The sequence below is a fragment of the Halichoerus grypus genome, chromosome 8 (genome assembly GCF_964656455.1).
Source record: "Halichoerus grypus chromosome 8, mHalGry1.hap1.1, whole genome shotgun sequence".
Lineage (NCBI taxonomy): Eukaryota > Metazoa > Chordata > Mammalia > Carnivora > Phocidae > Halichoerus > Halichoerus grypus.
The window spans coordinates 150,816,008-150,830,318 of record NC_135719.1 but is presented as its reverse complement, the minus strand read 5'-3'; the positions used below and the strand labels follow the sequence as shown (position 1 = coordinate 150,830,318).

Sequence of the window (14,311 nt, the reverse complement as noted above, 5' to 3'; positions counted from 1 at the left end):
CCGAGTCAGGCCTTGGTGGTGGGAGATGTAGTTTCGTCTCACCCCCAAATCCAGAAGCAGCTCATTGGGCAGAGGGTGGTTGGTAAGACAGGGGGCCGCCTATAGCCCAGGGCATTTTCTAAGGAAAGTGGGGTGGATGTTTGGATCCAAGATGTTTTCGCCTGGGGTCCTGTAAGCCGGGGACAGGGACAAGCAGCCGTGCCTGCCAGGACTGGGCAGCGCCTTGGCGAGGGATGCTGTGTCCTGGGGAGCCCGGGCGGCCCCTCCCAGAGAAACTCACCTGCAGAGTCCCCTGGGCCCGGCTGCTATCAGCTCTAGGGGTCCAGAGGCAGAGCCAAGGGCAGACTGTGTTGGCCCCTTTCCGCTGGTGGGACCCCACCCCTAGACGGGAAGTGGGGAGGGAGGGTACCACGTGACGTGGCTGGGCCTGCCGGGGGGAGGACGAATGGGGGCCCTAGGGCAGGAGCCGAGTTCCTCTCCGAGCGTCCCTCCCCGTGCCTTGCCCTATCTCGTCTGGGGAAGCTGGGCCCACGCTCATTGAGCTGGTCCCGTCTGTCCGGCCCCAGCTGGGAAGATGGTGTAACCTGTCTCAGTGTTGGGACAGCCACGAGGAGAAGTGAATCTAGGGTGGTTTCTTGCATCTGCCCCAGGAAAGTTCCAAGGCATCAGCCAGATGATACCTCGGCTGGGCTAGTCAACCCGGGGCCTGCCGTTTACGGTAAGGGGAGTTCTTTTTTTTTTTTTTTTTTTAAGATTTTATTTATTTATTTGACAGAGACATAGCGAGAAAGGGAACACAAGCAGGGGGAGGGGCAAAGAGAGAAGCAGGCTTCCCGCGGAGCCGGGAGCATGATGTGGGGCTCGATCCCAGGACCCTGGGACCATGACCTGAGCCGAAGGCAGACGCCTAACGACTGAGCCTCCAGGCGCCCCAGTGAGGGGAGCTCTAGAGGAAACACTTGGACGCTGCTGCTTCTTGAAAGCGCTCAGCTGGGCCTACGGAGTGTGAGTGTGGGGTTTGCCTCCCTAAGTAAGTCACAGGCCCCACGTGCTGGGGGGCAGCAGGGTGGTGGGGTGGCGATGTGCGTGACAGGTGGGGTCTGAAAGCAAAGGTGATTTGTTGGCGTAAAGGTGGGGGCTTGGTCAGGGGGCTCAGCTTGGGGTCCTTCAAGAGCGAACCCAGGGGCACCAGTGTGCGCAGATGTGGTAGGGCAGAAGGGTGTGGGGGTGACAGGGGCGGCAGCTTCTGTCCGTACCCAAAAGTCTCTGCCCACCCTGAGGTTTCCTTCCGTGAAGCTCTCACCGCGGCTGCCGGTCCCTGGGGCTAGAGAGTCGGCGCTCAGGGGCAAGTTCGCCCCTGGAAGCTCTCCAGGGTGGAGAGGTGGAACCTTCCGGGTGCGGTGGCGTTGTGGCTGAATCTCGGGGTGCTTGGTGGGTGAGATATAAAGGGCCTGGCTCCCTTGCCTCCAGGGACTGCCTGGGCTGAGGGGCACATGGCCAAGAGGAGGGACGGGGGGGACAGTGAGATGTCTGCCACGGGGATGGTCCCCTGGTCGCAGGGCGTGGTCCTGGGGCTGGGCGGCTGGCAGGCCTCTCAGGATGCTGTCTGGTGCCGAGCATGGGCCGTGGGGTGTTCCCCTGTCGAGTAGGGTGGGCAGGCTACCAAGGATGGGGAGTCGGGCTGCACTGTTCTTTCAGGCGTGTTTGTGCTCAGAAGGGTGACGAGATGATGTTTTAGGGGCCCTGCCAGGCAGAGGGTGGACGCAGAGTCACCTGGGGCAGAGGGGGACAGGACAAAAAAGGATGGACACGGTGGGGGATGTCAGCCTCATTACCAATCAAAGAAATGCAAATGAGATTTTAAACCGTGCATTTAAAAATCTATTGGGGGCGCCTGGCTGGCTCAATGGGTAGAGCACATGGCTCTCCATCTCAGGGTCCTGAGTTCAAGCCCCATGCTGGGCCTAGAGATTTCTTAAAAAAAAAAAAAAAATCTATCAAAATGGAAAGAAAAAAGCATGGGAAGCCCACGTGGGAGATATGCCGTGGGGGCCGACAGCTCAGGAACTCCCTCCCCAGAGTTCACCCCAAACACGAACACAAACATTGAGTCAAGGGGGAGCCAGGGGGCTCATCAGTGAAGCGTCTGCCTTCAGCTCAGGTCATGATCCCAGGGTCCTGGGATCGAGCCCTGCATCGGGCTCCCTGCTCAGCTGGGGGTCTGCTTCTCCCACTCCGTCTGCCGCTCCCCCTGCTCGTGCTCTGTCTGTCTCTGTCAAATAAATAAAATCTTTTAAAAAAGAAAAAAGAAAAAGAAATGGAGTCAAGGATTGGGCGTGAGGATGTGGGGAACTTGGAAGAACCTGGAATGTCCAGCCATGGTACAGCCGATCCCGGCCCTGGGGGTTTCAACAACGTGTCAGGATGGGGAAACCACTCGTACAAATGCCAAGTGAGCCAGGGCAGGGTGAAAATCGTGGCATCCTGTGGCTGTGCTTCTGGTTCTGCTTGAAAAGTTACGTAATACGAGTTAAAGAATGTATTTTCAAAGACTTGAGGGACGCGCGGCAAACCCAGGACGCCGAACGCCGGGGACAGTGCCGGCGAATGCAGGGCTCCTGTCCTGGGAGAGTGGGCCGGCTTAGCAGCATCGTGAGTGGGCCACGGGCTCGCGGGCTCGCTGGGGGAGGCGCGCTGTGAGCCGCGAGATGAGAAGGGCTGGAAGGGGACCTGGTGCAGCTGAAGGCAGAGAGGCCGGGTCTGGCCAGGAGGACACAGGGCTCGCGGGCCCCTGGGATGTCGTGCCCAGGGCTGGCAGGGGACCAGGGGCAGGGGGAAAGAGGCTTCGGGCTGACCCGGCCCACCCACCCCCTAGCTCTGTGGCTACCGTGGCTTCCCCAGAGCACAGACCAAGCACAGAGACCCCCGAGGTTCAGGCCCAGGCTGGCATTGCAGGTGGGGCCGGCTCTCCCCTCCCCTGCGCCCCGGGGCTGGGAGCAGCCAGCCACTGAGTCGGCCCATCCCGCAGGGTCTGTCCCTCCCCCTGCCCCGCCGCAGAGACCTGCCTCTGTGGGTCCCCAAGATGGCCTGCTGGTGTGGAGGAGTGCAGAGAGCCACCCCCACAGCCCTCGTCCCCCCACACACCATCCGGCCCTGCGGGAGGACCCACCCGCCTCCGGCCCAGGGAAGACCCTGGCCGTGCTGGGCGCTCCACACCCGGGCCCGGCTGCCCCACGTCCTGGCCGCCAGGATGATGCGAGGGCCCACTGAGGATGGCGGGGGTGAGGCCTGGAAGGGTGGGGGGGCACAGAAAAGTAGGAGAAAGTAGGGGCAGTAGGGGTGGTGAGCAGGGGAGACAGGAAGACCCTGGGGGGCCCGTGGGCTGAGGTCGGAAGCTACGTATCCATCAGGCAGGGAACAGGACAGGCTCTGAGGAACGAGAGGTGGGCGGCTAGAGCCCTGGCCAGCGGCGGCAAGGCCGCGGTGCTCGGTGTCAGGATGCCTGGAGGGCTAGGACCTGCTCTCTCGGGCCACCCCAGTGCCCAGCTGTTCCGGCCTGGGCCTGGTGCTGGCCCTCGGGCTCTTCCAGGGAGGTCCCTCCCCGTCCCTGTCCCTTCTGTCCAGCCGGGCTGGCCCCAGACCTGGACATCAGCACCTGGCATTACACGGACCACGTGAGCAGGCCCCCCCAGGCCCCCCAGGAGCCCCACTCAGCCCTGACCTGTCTGTGCCCTCAGAGTGCAGGTCCCTGGGCCTCAGGGGCAGCCCTGGGAGAAGGCCCTTCTGCCGGCAGGCCGCACTTGGGAGGAGAGCGCACATTTTCAGTTGGACCACCACTTCCTCTGATATTTGCAGAAGCGGCTTCCAGAGATACCACCCCCTCTCTGCTCCTGTGTGCTTCAGGGAAGAGCGGGCAGTGCAGGCCCCGGGGCGGGGCGCTCAGCACCCCAGCTTCCAGAATGCTGCAGACCTCCCCAAGCCCCTGCCTCAGGCAGCTCACCGTTCTGAGGAAGGAAATCCGGCCCGGGGTGAGGTTGGCGTGTCCATCCCACCCATGCTCCCGGGGCTCAGAAGCACCTGGATGCCTCACAGGTCGCCTGGCCTCCCAGCCACTCCTCCCTTGGGGACCCCGCTCAGTACCCCCCAGCCGGCTGGGTCTCTGTTCTGGGGTGTGCCCCGCACAGGCTCTGCTGTGTGACCGCCGGGAGCAGCTTGGCCCCTCTCTTTAAGGGGCAGAGTCCTGCACACGGTCCTCCTGGGCCAGGCCACAGACCTCAGGCAGAGAATGCCCAGGGGCGGCCCCGCTTCCCAGCGTAGGTTGTCGGGGGCGGGGGGGGGCAGATCTGAGACCTGGGGTGGGACGGGCAAGGCCCAGTGACCCTCCAGGCCTGCGCCTCCCGGCCTATCCGGGAACGTCAGCCTCAGAAGGTTAATACCTTCTACTGTTTCTAGAGTCCCCTTTGTCTGGATTTTCCAGGTAGGCCTTGGAAGTCCTTGCTAAGTCAACCAGCTTTCTGTAGCTTCAGGCACACATCCCGGCCACCCTAGTCAATGGAGAAACAGTGACAGGGCGGCTGGGTGGCTAATCTACTCTTAGGGTGTAGCCGCTGGCTCCCCATGGGCGTCTCCCCTGAGGATGGAGCCTGGGGTGGGGTGGGAGCCAGCGCAGGAGCCCCTCTGGGCCCAGCCTCTGCCCTGCCTCACAGGGTGGGAGCCAGCGGGCCCCCGGCCTCTGCTGTCCTGTCCGCGCGGTCAGAGGATGGGTTTAGAGCGCTCGCCTCCCGCCGGACGCTCTGGCTGATGAGGACAGAGGCTGTTTCCGAGGCGCCTCTGCCTAGGCGAGGAAGCGGGCACCCTGGACGGTGCCCCTCACCTGCCAGGACCCGCTGTGCCTTCAGACCGGCCCACACTCTGTGCTCTGTAGGCGTCGTGGGCGCTGCCTGGGGGTCCTGGTCCTGTCCACACGGGCGATGTGCTGTGACGTGCTTCCAGGTCGCATGCACTTCACATCCTGGCTCATTATTTCACCAGGAAAAATTCCTAGAAAGGATTTTACATGATCGAAAGTTAAGCACGTTGAGGATTTGGGATGCATGTTGCAAAATCGTTCTCCAACACATTTGTGCCCGTTGGTGCCCCTATCAACACAGGGAAGGGCACCCACTTCCTCACACTTCTGCCAACACTGAGAATCAAAGTTCTTTATTTTTGCCAACCTCATAGGCAAAAAAAGACTATCATTGTGATGTTTATGTTCACGTTTCTTTGATTATAAATGAAGTTGAACATTTTTTTTTAATTTTTAGGAGCTGTTTTTATTTCTTTTGTGAATTATCTGCTTATTGGCTTTGAAACTTTTTATTTTTATTGATTTGTAGATGTTCTTTTTATATTAAGGAGCTGCTGTTGTATCCCATAGGATAAATACAAGATTTGGCACAAAGTAAATGCTCACTAAGCATCTGTTAAATGGCTTCATTTGTGATTTAATCAGATTTCCCCAAAGTCATTTCACCTTCCTCTTTCTCCAGGTCATTTTAAACTCTCAGAGCAAACTTCTCAACAGGATCGACAGAATGTGTGACGGGTACTAGACAGCCTTCCAGAGCCACCATGATATTGGAACCCTCCTATATGCCAGGTGAGACGCCTTCCCTTCACGTCTCCTTTGACTTTAAACATTTAGGAGGGAGCCTGTAAGAATTTTTGTACAATGCGCTTTGCCTCAAATGGGGATACTTAGTTCAAAACTTAGCATGCAAAAATAGATTTACCGAAATAAAAACTAAGCCATAAACAGTGAAGGTGGAGGCTCTCCGTCAAGACATCGGGGGGCATTTGTTTCTTTATTGTTTTGAAGTGCTAGGAAGGAGCAGGAACAGGACTGAGGGGGCACCAGGGCCCCCCACCCTTCCCATTTCTGGGGCAGTGCGGAGCCCCAGAGCTGTCTCAGACGCCCCACGGGAGCCTCTCACCCCGTCTCCCAGGGCTTCATCCGCCCCAACCAGGGAGCTCTTTTCCCCGGAGGTCAGGGTCCCCCATGTGGACCTGCAGGGGAGCCCCAGCAAAGAGAGGGCACCCTCCCCCTCCTGCCTGAGAACCACGGCGGCCACGTACTCCCTGTGCTCCCTCCACCCGCCGCTGCCGCCCCAGTCTTGGGCAAGAACCCACAACTGGGCCTGGCCGCGCTCACGCCCCTGAGCGCCAGCCCCTCGCCTCCACGTGGGGATGGCAGGACCTGTCCAAGGCCTTCGGAAGGGGGCGCCCGGGGGGTCAGCCACACGGCCGTCCCGCCCCATCATGCTGACGACTCTTAAAAATCCAGCAGCCAAGTGTCGGTGAGGCTGTGGAGGAACTGGAACCCCGTGCACTGTTGGTGGGAGCAAAAGGCGGTGCGGCCGTGTGCAAAGCCGCTGGGCGGTTCCTCAAAAAGCTGGACGTAGAACTTCCCTATGATACAGCAATTCCACTTCTGGGTATTTACCCAAAAGAAGTGAAAGCAGGGTGTTGAGGAGAAGCTCCCACGCCCATGTCCCGGGCAGCAGGACTCACGAAGGACAGATGTGGGGACGAGCCGGGTGTCCCTCCACAGATGGACCTGGGGAGGAGCCGGGCGTCCTTCTGCAGATGGACATGGGGAGGAGCCGGGTGTCCCTCTGCAGACGGACCTGGGGACAAGCCACAGACGGACATGGGGACGAGCCGGGCGTCCCTCTGCCAAAGGACACAGGTTCGGATGGCTCCAGCACATGGGACTGTGACCCGTGTGCCGCCGGCTGGGACGTGGGTGGCCCTCGAGGACATGGTCCAAGGGAGAGAAGCCAGGCACAAGAACACCCCCGTGGGGACCTCCGGAACGCGGGGGGCAGGCCCCGGGCAGCTGAGCGGAGCTCCGGTGTCATGGGGACGGGGTGTGGGTCTCACAAGACAACAAGCGTCCTGTGGAGGGGCAGCGGCGGTGGCTGCACGGCAACGGGCATGTCGCCAACGGCCCTGAGCTGCCCACGTAAAAATGCAAAGACGGTAACTTTTCTATTACGTGCATTCTACCAGAATCAGAGCATTGGGGGAGACGCGTGAGTGGAATGACCGGGCGTCAGGGTCCAGCCGTGAGGCTGATGGACCCTGTCGCTCAGGGACGCACTGTCGGAGGCCTGACCATGAAGCCCCAGCAGGAAAATAAGCCAGGTGCCGCCAGCGGCCTGCACTCCGCGACAGTGGCCCTGCCCGGCCAGGCTGCCTACACCCAGCGAGGCGCGTGCGCGGCCTGCAGAAGCCCTGGCCGGACGCCCGCGGCGAGGTCAGCATTTGGGATGTGCTGCTCTCCTAACCGAGTGGATGTCCATGCGGGGAGGCCGCGGCGTCGTGACTCAGGGGCTCGAGAAGCGGCAGCTCCCTTCCGTGCTGTCACCGAGGCCCAGCCAGACTGGGGAGGGGCCGCCGTGGCCAGAGGAGCGATTGGCCTGCGTTGGCGTTGGGCTGGCGGCTGTCCACGCTCCCTGCTGACCTCGGGTGCCTGTTCACCTTGGGAGCATGAGCGCACGGGGGAGGAGAGGTGGGGCCCAGGGCTAGGATGGCGCGGCGTGTCCAGAGGAACGGAAAGGCAGAGCCCGGGGGCACAGGCTTTGGGAAGCACGCGTCAACTCGAAGGCCACAGACGCTCATCCCCATGATGGGTCTCAGGGGAGGGCGGGAGGGAGGAGAGGCTCCAGGGAGGCTCTGGGTGCAGGTCGGGGCTCAGAGGGGGCCCAGGAGAGCAGGCCGGGCAGGAGCGGGCGGTGCCTGGGATGCGGCGGCTTCCTTCCCCACGGCGGGTCCCCAGACAATGCGTGAGGCACGGCTGTGTCCCTGACCCTTAGCGCTGGGGTCGCCCCTCCCAGCACAGCACTCTGTCTTCGTGACTCCTCCACTCACATGTCCCCTGCCCCTCAGGAGCACTCGGGAGGGAGGGCAGGTGAGGACCGACCTCGGGCTCTGGCAGCACGAGGGTGGGGTCGGGCCTCCTTGCTGTTGGACGGGGTGGTGATGGGCAGGCGGGCGTCAGGTCACACCTTCCTCCAGGGTCCTCCCTGACAAATGGGCACTGGAGTGGGGCCTGGAGGAGTCCTTGTGTCCGGGCGTGGATGGGACACGTCAGGGAGCACCCCCCTGGGTCACCCATTTGGCACACCGTGGTCCATCAGCCAGCCTCAACACGCTCCCGCTAGGAAGTCCCTTGAAGCCCGGGTCACCTGTCGGCAGAGCTCCGTGAAAGCTTGTCTTCTCCGCAGGCACTGGGCTGGCTGGGTGACCGAGGCTGTGCACTGACGGGGCCCCTGGGGTCCCCGGAACTCCAGAGCCCTGAACATCTCTGGGCCTTGGACTCCACGAGGCACGCACGGTGACTCTCAGGGAGAATCAGCACGGGGACGCTCACCGACGTGATGCCCCAGAGCCTGTTTTCTGTTCCCGTGCTGATTCACTGCTGTTCTCTTCCCAACCGATGGGGACGGCAGGGAAGCCCTGGGCTCTCATGTGGGGCGGGCGTGGGGTCTGCAAGGAGACACCTGCCTATGGGACCCCAGAGGACAGTCCCAGCGTGGGAGCTGCCGGGAAAGCAGCTCTGGAGTGAATCCCAGGACCCCTGCCCTCTGGCCCCCCGAGCTCGGGTGATGAAAGTGTATCACTGACTTCTAAAAAGGCACAGCTTAGACAGACGCAGACGGAGACGTGCATGCTGTCGCGGGACATCGGCTGGCACTGCAGATCGAGGACGGGGTGGAGGCCACGGGCTCCGACGGGCGGGACCAGGAGCCCCGTGTGGCGGACAAACAGAGCAGAGCCCCGAGGGGCCGGACACAGGGTCTGTGCGCAACGGCGGCGTTTATACGCTCTTGGATGCAGAAGGTTCAAAGTCAGACCAACGGGTGACAGCTCCTCACGGCTTGAGAGGCCAGGACCCCCGGGAGACCACCTGCTGGAACCGCGGGAAGAGGGCGTCCTGCAGGCTCCGCTTCTCTGCGGGCGGAGGAGGTCCTGAGGCCAGAGCCTAAGGGAGGGGAGCTGGTGGGAGCCCGGCTGCCACGTGGCTCGCCCTGCACACAGCAGACAGCCATGCCCACGTGAGGATGCAAACACATGAGCTGCCACACTAGGCCAGGGTGGCACACGGGCCAGTCGGGGCGCTGGATGGACGGTGCCCGAGGCTCCCGCACGTTCAGGAGGCTGCAGGCTCCGACGAGCTCCAGATGCTACAAACCTGCACGTTCCATTTCCAGGGTATCCCTGCTAGACTACAAATAGACCTACTGATGATTTCCAAACCCACAGAGGGGGGGAGACAGCATTCAAGAACCGAAATCCAGAAGGGGTGTGTGCTTGCTGGTGCGGAAGAGAGAACGTGCTCCAGCCGCCCTCCTGGGCTTGTGGATGGCCGCCTTCTCCGTGTCCCACACTCATGGTCCGTCCTGCATGCGTCCCTGTGCTCGAATGTCCCCGGGGGTTAGGGCCCTCCCAAATGACCTCCCTGTAACCTGACCACCTCAGCCATGCTCTGAGCTGCTGGGGGCAGGTCTTCACCAAGTATTTTTCTGGGGGTGGGGAACACAGTTCAACCCATCACAGAAGGCGGAAGGGGGATAGAAAGGGCAGCCAGAAGAGCACAAAATGAGGCGGAAACAAAACCGTATCAATGTAAACGGAACGCACGCAGTAACGGAGCTCAGAGTGTCCGGTTTTCAAATCCAGCCGTAAGCTTCTCCTAAGTGTCACATCTAAAACATGGGGATGCAGATGGTTTGGAGGTAGAAGGCTGGAAAAAAACACACCAAATGGATAGTAATCAAAAGAGAGCTGCTATTTTTATCTCAAGCAATAAAAGACTTTCTACTAAAAGCATTATTAGAAATTTGACCTCCTTCCTATGGTTGCTGCTTCAAATTCCTACAAACTTAGAGGCTTAAAAGTGCAAACTTACTGGGCGCCTGGGTGGCTCAGTTAGTTAAGCAACTGCCTTCGGCTCAGGTCATGATCCTGGAGTCCCGGGATCAAGTCCCGCATCGGGCTCCCTGCTCGGCAGGGAGTCTGCTTCTCCCTCTGACCCTCCCCCCTCTCATGTGCTCTCTCTCTCTCTCTCACTCTCTCAAATAAATGAATAAATAAAATCTTTTAAAAAAAAAAAAAGTGCAAACTTACTATCGTCATTGTCCTGGGGGCGAGCCGTGGGAGATGGGCCAAGATGGGGTGGTGCGAGCTGCATTCCTTCTGGAGGCGCTAGGGGAGGATCCGTTCCCTCGCCTGTTCGGGCTCCGGAAGCCGCCTGCTTCCCAGGGCTCGCGGCCCCTTCCTCCCTCGTCAAAGTCGCCAGTGGCTGCCGGAATTGTCACGACCCTCCACACCCCTCTCCTGTCTTCCTCCGTCTTCGGCAAGCAAGGACCCCGTGCTTACATCAGGCCCCCGGGTCATCCGTGGTAGTCTCCCTGTTGCTCTGTCAGCCATTTAGCAAGCTTAATTCCCTCTGCGGCCTCACCTCCCGTCCCCAGGAGTGGGTACGGCACCAGCCCGTGTATTCTGTCCACAGTGCCGTCAGGTTGGAGACCAGAGATCGGAGAGTCATTTTAAGGAACCCACTTGGAAATGTGTAAGCACCTGGTGTGTCTAGTCTGGAGTTAGCCTGAATCTTACCCTTTCTTAGCGCCATAAAGTCTCTCCCAGGTGGTTCCCAGGGATGCCTGTCCTCACGCTTGTCTCTGTCCCACAGGAAACGCCAGCGCAGTCACCAGCCCTGTGCCAGTGACCGTGCTCCCTGGCGTGGTCACCTGTAACGCGTCCTTCGAGGAGAGCAGAGTGTTCCTGGTGGTGGTGTACAGCGCGGTGTTCGTGCTGGGGCTGCCGGCCAACGGCCTGACGGCCTGGCTCACGCTGCTGCAGGTGCTCCAGGGCAACGTGCTGGCCGTCTACCTGTTCTGCCTGGCGCTCTGCGAGCTGCTCTATATCAGCACGCTGCCCCTCTGGGTCATCTACATCCAGAACCAGCACCGCTGGACTCTGGGCATCTGGGCCTGCAGGGTGACCGGCTACATCTTTTTCTGCAATCTGTATGTGAGCATCCTCTTCCTGTGCTGCATTTCCTGCGACCGCTTCGTGGCGGTGGTGTATGCCCTGGAGAGCCGTGGCCACCGCCACCAGTGGACCGCCGTCCTCATCTCCGTGTCTGTCTTTGCTGTTGTCGGGCTCGCTCACTGCCCAGTGTTTAAAATGGAAGAGAAGGAGACGTGCTTCGAGGCCTCGATGGACACCAAGATCGCTGGGTACTATTACCTGCGCTTCACCGTGGGGTTCGCCATCCCCCTGCTCGTCATCGCGTTCACCAACCAGCGCATCTTCAGGAGCATCAAGCAGAGCACGGGCCTGAGCGACGCCCAGAAAGCCAAGGTGAAGCACTCGGCCATAGCGGTCGTGACCATCTTCCTGATCTGCTTCGCCCCCTACCACCTGGTGCTCCTCACTAAAGCCGTGGCCTATTCCTACTACAGGGGAGACCTGGGCGTCACGCGCGCCTTCGAAGCCAGCCTGTGCAAGCTCTCCGCGGTGTTCCTGTGCCTGTCCACAGTGAACAGCGTGGCCGACCCCATCATCTACGTGCTGGCCACGGGCCATTCACGGCAAGAAGTGTCCAGAATCCACAAGGAATGGAAAAAGTGCTCCGTGAAAGCAGAGGTCACCAAGCTCACATGTTCGAAGGACTCAGAGGAGGTGACACTGCCCACGTCGCTCCCAAACGACCCCATGTTCCCCAGGACTGTCCACCCGTCAGAGTCGGAGCCGGCCCTGGGGGGCTCACTGGACGCTCTGGAGAGGCTGGGTGAAGAGTCCCGCTGAGCCCAGTGCCCTGCAGGGCAGGGTGGCCGTCCTGGGAGCCCAGGGCCAGGGCTGTGGCTTCCCCATCCACGGAGAGCTTGTTAGCCAGGGTCCACGGCGCTGGCCCTGAAGCGCCCTCTGGAAAGCATGCTGCCAATCTCTCATTCCTGGAGCCATGCCCTCCATAACCCCCTGCCCCTCAGGGTCCCGGCGCCCCTGGGCGGTCCCACTGGGCCCCACACAGAAGGGGGCAGCATGCCCAGAGGAAGGGCGATGCTTCAGGCCGCGGGGTGCCCTGGCAGCGCATGGCAGGCAGGACGGCCTCTTCCTCTGCACTCGAGCTGGTTGGCTCACCCGACTATTAGCAAACAGCAGGGCCTTGGCAGAGGCCTCGTGCCCGCCTGGTGCTGCCGGCAGCTGGCCCGGGCCACGCACGGAGTAGGTGCCCGGTCAGTATCCACCGTGATGACTTTATCTTCCGCACTTCTCTACAAGCATTGCCTGGATGACCGTGATCGTACAACACGGGACCTTTGTGTTCTGCCTCAAAGTGCCCGTGCAAACTGGGACCTTCGCGCAGTGCCTGGTCACGGCGGGACAGCCGAGGCCAGAGAGGTGGGGGTAGCAGCCCAGCCCTGAAGGCCCTGGGCTGCTCCGTGCCGAGCAGGTCTGAGGCCGCAGGCTGCTGTGGACCCCACAGCGGAGCTTCCAGCAGGGCGGCCGACATATCTTCTGGAGGGTGCCCAGGCCGGGAATGCTGGCGGGCACCCCAGGAAGGGTGACACGGCCGCCAAAGAGCCTCGGGGCATAGATGGAATTCCTGCGCATCAAGGCTTCCTGGCTTCACTGTCAGGGGAGAAGCCGCCGAGGGCTCGGAACCGGGGGTCAGGAGTGAGCAGGTGACGCCCAGGCCTCCATCCCCGCAGCAAGGTGCAGATGGAGTTCGGGTAGAGCACGCCACCACGAGGCCTGGAGTCGGGGCCTAGCTCTGCGCTAGCCAGCCTCGTCGCGGCCAGGTCACGGCGCGGCCTTGGTTTCCCGCCTGTAACAGGGTCAATGACACCTACCTCGCGGGTCAGTGTGGGGGGCTGACCCACTACCTCTGCTCAGGCACTCTGAAATAGGAGTCCAGCAGGCTGCACGCCCCGCGGAGGGGCCCAGGCACCCCCAGGCGCCTGCCCTTCACGGGAGCTGTGCTGGGCCATGGTGCCAAGTTCCGTTCTCGTGTCTGGAAGGCAGCTGGCTGTCCACTGTCCTTCCTTGCAGTGAGAGACATTGAAAAGACACAATTAGAAAATAAGTCTGGAAATAAAGTTGCAAAAATGCATGCCAGTCCCAAGTTCCTTTCTGATGTAATGATGTCCTTTACCTCTTCGGGCACATGCTTTCCTCCAGGGCTCTCTTGGAGGGGTGTGAGCCCCTGGGCTCTCGAAGTGATGTGCCGTGGCTTCTGGGAACTGTCCGGAATGCTCCGCGCTGGGGTGAGAGCTGGTGCCGCGGGAGGGGCCCGTCAGCCTTCCACGGGGTGCCCTGTGCTGGTTTGCAGGGGCTGCCGTAACCACTTAACACAGGCCCGGGGGCTTGACACGAAACTTGTTCTCTCCCACTTCTGTCTGGGGCTGGAAGTCCGAGATCAAGGTGTCGGCAGCGCTGGTTCCTTCGGGGCTCTGGGGGGGGGACCAGTCCCGGCTCTTCTCTCAGCCATCCCGGGCCCTCCTCCGGTCTCCGCCTCCCTCATCACGGGCCCTTCCCCTGGGGGAGCCTGTCCCCACCTCCTCTCTGTCCCAAGGCCTCCGGTGGCCAGCTGGACACCCGCGCAGGGGCTGCTGGCTCCTCAGCTCTCCGGCCCAACGTGCTCCGCCGCGGCTTTCTGTCCTCTGTCCTCAGGGAGCTCAGAGCCTGCCCCTCGGGCACCAGGGTGACCAGGGTGACCAGGCTGTCTGAGCGCCCCTGGCAGGTGCACAAGTGTCCCACCTGGGGGGTCTTCCTGGGTCTTTCCGCGCTTCAGCCTGAGAAGCTGCCACAAGCCACCTGGTCCCGGCACCTCAGTACTGCCCGGGGACCAGCGTTTTTGGACAGGAGGGAAGAACGACAGGTGGGCTGAGGTTCGCTGGCACGTGCGGCCCCAGCCCTGGGCGACGGGTCCGGTGGAGGCCTGCTCAGGTAGCCAATCGCACCCGCCGCTGGGGCACGCCTCCTCTGGTGGTGATGGAGAGGCCCCGGACTGCCGCCATGTGGGCGGGGCCAGCGTGGGCGGGATCAGGTGGCTGGAGCCCGGGTGCGCGGGGCTAGGGCACAGTGAACCGGGGTCCAGGGTCAGAAGGCGTGACCTGGAGGGTCTCCTTCGCCGGCCGGTCTCGGAGGGTGTCTGCAGTGACGGCATAGGGCCGCGTGAAATGAGAAAATGTGTATGAGGAGGGACAGTGACCCCTGGGGACCAGGAGAAGCTCTGTGCTGAGGGCCCAAACAGCTC

At 61.5% G+C, this 14,311-nt stretch overlaps 1 protein-coding gene across 4 annotated transcripts; it reads left to right on the top strand.

Annotated features, from left to right (window-relative positions):
* Nucleotides 1–451: 451 nt before the first annotated feature.
* Nucleotides 452–13,165, top strand: GPR132 (G protein-coupled receptor 132). Of its 4 annotated transcripts, none has more exons than XM_036113596.2 (3): nucleotides 452–718; nucleotides 5,532–5,641; nucleotides 10,739–13,165. In XM_036113596.2, the coding sequence occupies exons 2-3, from the start codon at nucleotides 5,614–5,616 to the stop codon at nucleotides 11,857–11,859; spliced, it is 1,149 nt and encodes a 382-aa protein (XP_035969489.1). In that variant the 5' UTR covers nucleotides 452–718; nucleotides 5,532–5,613; the 3' UTR covers nucleotides 11,860–13,165. The 4 variants fall into 4 exon arrangements, with proteins under 4 accessions (XP_035969489.1, XP_077910430.1, XP_035969500.1 ...); XM_078054304.1 differs by lacking the exon at nucleotides 452–718 and adding an exon at nucleotides 799–1,005; XM_036113607.2 differs by lacking the exon at nucleotides 452–718 and adding an exon at nucleotides 799–1,030.
* Nucleotides 13,166–14,311: the final 1,146 nt, after the last annotated feature.